Genomic DNA, 4,816 nt, shown 5'->3' with positions numbered 1-4,816 from the left:
GCCAAGTCTCTTGCTGTTCCTGCTGCTCACACCACCACACAGGGTAGCTGAGATGGCCCCAGGGAAGAGTCAGGCTCCTTTGCCAGCTGGATTGCCCTCTTTGGCCACTGCTTATCTCCCATTCTTTCATGAGAGCTGCAGACCTTGAAACCAGTGCTACAGAAAAGGGCAGTCATGGGCCGTAGCTGGAAATGGCTAGGTAACTGGAAACGGTTAGTTTTCCTTCTTTGTATCTGATTGTCCAGGTTGACAGCTTTGGCCTCAGTATGCTGTACTGGGATCCTGAAGGAACTAGAGTAAGCTCTCATGGTGCTGTGTGGGCCCGCTGCAGGTAGTAGCTCTTTGCCCTGCTCTCTGCCTGCTTTTCTGGGCAGCTTCAACACCACCTCCCACCCCATCCCTCTAGAGCTACTAATGCTCATGTCAGTTGCATCCCCCAGCAGGCTGTTTTCAGGAAGGCAGTGCTGTGCTTAGAGTGCTAGCCTGGACCTCAAAGTCTGCAGCTCTGGGTTTGCACAGATTGCCCCTGTGGCTGTACAGAGCTCGTAGGATATTTACCTGTCCAGAGGGTTCCTCAGTGAGCCGGAGTATGGAGGTTTCAGCTGGGTAGCTGAGGGCAGCCCAGCAGAGCCAAGCTGTGTGGCTGGGCAGTCATACCCTGTAGTAGGGTGCTTCATTGGTCAATGTATGCTAGCGTGTGCTGCCTGCTTCAGCCTTGCAGGTATGTGGGTGACCCCAGGCAGCTGTGGTCCCCTTGGCACCACGGCAAGGGCTTGGGAGCACTCATGCCTCACTGGCCTTTTGGGGAAGAAGGGGAACAGAGGACGTGCAGAACTGAATTTTATGAGCACAGCCGGGACCCAAGATGCACTTGTAGAGTCAACCCTGGTGTGAAAAAAGACAGGGACCCAAGAATAACAGGGGGGATGGGGAGGAAAGACACGAAAGGAGAAGCAGAAGTGTGTGCAAAGCAGCTTGGGGCTGGGGAGTTGATAGCTCAGAGCACTTCCTGTTCCTGGAGCCGCGTGTGCCCAGCTGTGCATGGGCTTGCGCCCGCCTGTACCCAGCAGCACTGTGCTGAGGGCCAGAGATCAAGGCACGTATCCAGAAGCAGGTGGATGGAGAGGGTCTGAATGGACTGACGGTAGACGCCAGGAGAGATACATGGCCAGCTCCCAAGAGGCGCAGAAACAGCTTGGCGTTGGGTATTCCAGCACAGACCTCCGACTTCCTTTTTCTCGCCAGCGCAAACTGATTTTTCCTCTGTGTTTTTTGAGTTGCTTTGGTGGTAGCCACTTGGTCCCCTCTTCTTTCGCCCTTCACCATGGTGAGGTAAGAGGGGCTGAGAAGTATGTGTGTGTGTAGGGAGTGGGACCAGGAAAGTAGGACCGATCAGAGGGGGGATCATCCTGGAAGCTGTATCTCAGTGGAAACCTTTCATAGGCTGGTAGAGGTATCGGATAGGAAGGGATGCTGCTGCTGGCTGTCACCTGTATGGTATCTCTGGGGATGCTGACCGGGGACCATTCTTCACTGTACAAGTCTCCACAATACTGCCTGGCCTTTTTTATTCACCTGGTCTTGTTTTTATCTCCTCTGCTAGGTGGTTTCACCGTGACCTGAGTGGGTTGGAAGCTGAAGCCTTACTGAAGGGACGAGGTGTCCATGGGAGCTTTCTGGCCAGACCCAGTCGGAAGAATCAGGGGGATTTTTCCCTTTCAGTTCGGTAAGTAACTTGGACCCCAACTTCTGTCTTTCCAGGGTTACATACGCAGAATGCTTAGATCCTCACGTGTCCTGTGGCATCTTCTTCATCCTGTCCTTATTCCTTTGATTCTTTCCAAGCCGTAAAAGAACCTGAGCTTCCCAGCATCTTCTAGACCCCCCCCTCAAGTTGCCCCAGGAGCTTCTCTTTCCAAGTTTGCTCTGGTTCCATGGCAGGAGGTAATGCAGAACATTTTCTGTCTCTTTTCCAACTGCCTCACTGGACTGCTCTATGCATCATCCCACAGGGTTGGTGACCAGGTAACCCACATCCGCATCCAGAATACTGGGGATTTCTATGACCTGTATGGAGGGGAGAAGTTTGCCACCTTGTCAGAACTGGTGGAGTACTACACGCAGCAACAGGGCTCGCTGCAGGACAAAGATGGAACCATCATTGACTTGCGATACCCGCTCAACTGTTCTGACCCCACTACAGAGAGGTACGGAGAAAGCAAAGCAGCTGGTGTGTCTGTGATGAGACCTCCTCTGTGTTTCATGGTCTTCTTTCTGCCCTGCCTGCATCCCCAGGGCAAACCCTGTAAAAAAGTGTCTCCTGCCTCCCATGCCCTCCTACGCTTCCACAGGGGCAGCATCCCCAGGAATAGCTGGACATATCTTGACCCATCACAGCAGACCTAAGAGGGCTCTATTTTTATTTCTGGTTTCCTGTTGCCTTTGCTATTTATATACTGTTCCTAAAAGCAAAGGTTGTAGTGTTAGTTACGGGCCTACAGTGGTCTGTAGAGTGACATGTTATGTGGAAGCCCTCAGCCTTGCCCCAAACCTCCTTGGTTATTCTGGGCCTGGGTGACTCACGTAGCTGAGAGCAGGACCATGTTCCCCTGCTATTCCTAGCCTGCTTAGTCTCCTTCCTGTACTCACTTTGCATATGTCTCTGACACCAAGTTCCTAAATCAAATCAGGTGGTTTTGCCCTTGTGTTGTGCTTTCAGGCTGTTTGATGCAGCTCGGGGAGCAGTTCCGCCGTGCTCTGGGGCAGACAGGTCTTCCTTGCGCATCTGGAGACAGGGAGCAAAGATGCCCTGGGCAAAGCGCCTGGGTACGCCCCTGCTTACTCTGGGGTCAGGCTGCAGAGGGGCCAGCGTCTGCATGCTTGGCTGTCCTCTCACTCAAGGCTGTTGGGCTGTGGCCCTGCAGTTTCCTCCCTTCCTCACTGCGGTTGGAAACTTCCCCCCCCCCCAGGCTCTTATGAAAGCTCCTCTTGCTCTCTCCCCAAGTGATTTTCCATCACGTGGCTTTGAAGAGCTGGGCTCTACTGGGGGAAGGGAGGGGGGAACAGGACCCATTAACTCCTTCCTACCTGTGGATGGGAGGCCCAGAGACCTCTTTGATGAGCAGGAGGGGTCAACCATTCCCTTGGGGGCATCTGAGCACTGGCACATGGTGGCTGAATCCTTCTTTGGGAGGAGGATCAGAAATTAGTGACTGCTGTGCAATGGAAGTCACCAGCTATTTTTTGCAGTGCATGAGGTGAGGATCAACAGAAGTTACTTGCCAAGACACAACAACTGCCTGCCACATCTTGCTGTCAAAATGGTTTCTAGATGTTGTGTAGAGGAATGTGTTGGTCTGGCCAGATACAGGGGTGAATGAATGCCCCGGCTGTTTCTGTGACTGCGGCATGGCCTCCCAAACTCCATTGGGCCTCTGTTCCCAAGAATTGAAATGGAGTTCGGGAGGCCGTGCCCCAGTGATGTATGGAGCGTGCCTGGTTCTTGTTGCGGTACCTGCAACAAGCAGGAGCAGGGAGGGGCGTTGCAAGTCAGTCTGATGCAACAGCTACCTGCTTTTGAAATGCTGTTCACCAGGGGAGATTGCCAAAACGGCTGTGTCTCCAGCTGCTGAGGCAGCTCTGTGGAAGTGGGACAGAGCTGCAGTGAACACGGCCTTCGGCTGGCACAGCAGCTGTGCTGCAAAGGCCCCTGAACGCAGAGCCCAGCACACGGCTCCAGCTGGAGATGGGGATGTCCCAGGACCAGAGGGGGCTGTTTGAACCAGGCCCATCCCTGCTGGAGGAGAAGGGCCCAAGTCCCCTCCCTGACACCGAGCTGGGAAGGAGGGAAGGGGCTGGGGCAGGAGCACCGGGGCTGTGGTGGCCCCTGGGCTGAGATGGGTTCAGATCCAGTAGGGGCTCCACCAGCAAATGGGTACCTGGAGAAGTGGGATGATTCAGAGCGTTTCCCAGTGCCCAGAGCACCACACAGCTCTCAACTTTCTATAATTTGGATCTTCAACTCCAGCTTCCAAGTGAGTTTTGTGGAAGCAGGACAGAGCTGCGGTGAACATGGCCTTCTGCACCTCTACTTGGCAGCTCAGCAGTGCCCCCCAGGACCTTCTGGTGTCGTCCAAAGAGACCGTGGAGCTTGGGACAGGCATGAGGAACTAGAGGATCTGCACAGAGACAACCTGGGTCACATCTGGAGTTTCTGCAGGAAGAAAGAGCCCTGCAGTAGGAGGAGAGGCCAGGGTTGTCCCATCTCCCAGCCTGCTTCTGGTGTCCGTCACTTGCACCCACACCACACAGTGCAGTGAGATCCCACCAGGCAGGCACACTCCCCTCCCACCCCCCCGAGACCTTTGTAGGTGGGAAGGTGCTTGGCAGTAGCTGTGCCATTTGCACCACTCTTGTGTACCTCTGTGCTCTGGGTCCAGTCCCATAGCAAGGCAGAGAGCATCTCGGTCAAATGGGGATGCTCCTCACCTTGTGCTGAGAGGAGAGAAGGAGCTGCTGACTGGGTGTTTGCATTGAGGACAGGAATGTGCACATGGATCAACAACAGTGATAAGTACCAAGAGCTCTAGGTGACTCCTGGTGTTTGCTCCCATGGCTAGGCTTATTGCTGCAGTGTGATGTGCCCAGAGCATGGGAATTATCCTTTGATTGAAGAGGTGACTGAGTTTCAGAAAGAGGGGTCGCTGGGATGGATCTTCAATGGATCTGATCTCAACACAGCCATTTGGGTGCTGCTAAATCCGTTGGGAGAGTTTCTGACTCACTGGGGTTTTGGTTCCCCCCCCCCCCCGGTGTT

The 4,816-nt window shown here is 54.2% G+C and overlaps 1 protein-coding gene across 2 annotated transcripts in view; it reads left to right on the top strand.

Moving 5' to 3' along the window:
- Positions 1 to 4,816, top strand: part of PTPN6 (protein tyrosine phosphatase, non-receptor type 6) — a 14,752-nt gene that overhangs the window by 3,678 nt on the left and 6,258 nt on the right. Inside the window, exons 1-3 of one of the 2 annotated variants that reach the window (XM_009328771.1) lie at positions 1,080 to 1,332; positions 1,604 to 1,726; positions 2,013 to 2,207. In XM_009328771.1, coding sequence (XP_009327046.1) covers positions 1,325 to 1,332; positions 1,604 to 1,726; positions 2,013 to 2,207 — 326 coding nt within the window. In that variant the 5' untranslated portion in view covers positions 1,080 to 1,324. Of the gene's footprint in view, positions 1 to 1,079; positions 1,333 to 1,603; positions 1,727 to 2,012; positions 2,208 to 4,816 lie in introns of those variants that run through there. The other variant, XM_009328777.1, reaches the window with a different exon arrangement.

This window comes from Pygoscelis adeliae, unplaced genomic scaffold (assembly GCF_000699105.1).
Source record: "Pygoscelis adeliae isolate BGI_AS28 unplaced genomic scaffold, ASM69910v1 Scaffold120, whole genome shotgun sequence".
Classification (NCBI taxonomy): Eukaryota; Metazoa; Chordata; class Aves; order Sphenisciformes; family Spheniscidae; genus Pygoscelis; species Pygoscelis adeliae.
The sequence above is the reverse complement of the archived record's forward strand: the minus strand, read 5'-3'. Positions and strand labels throughout refer to the sequence as shown.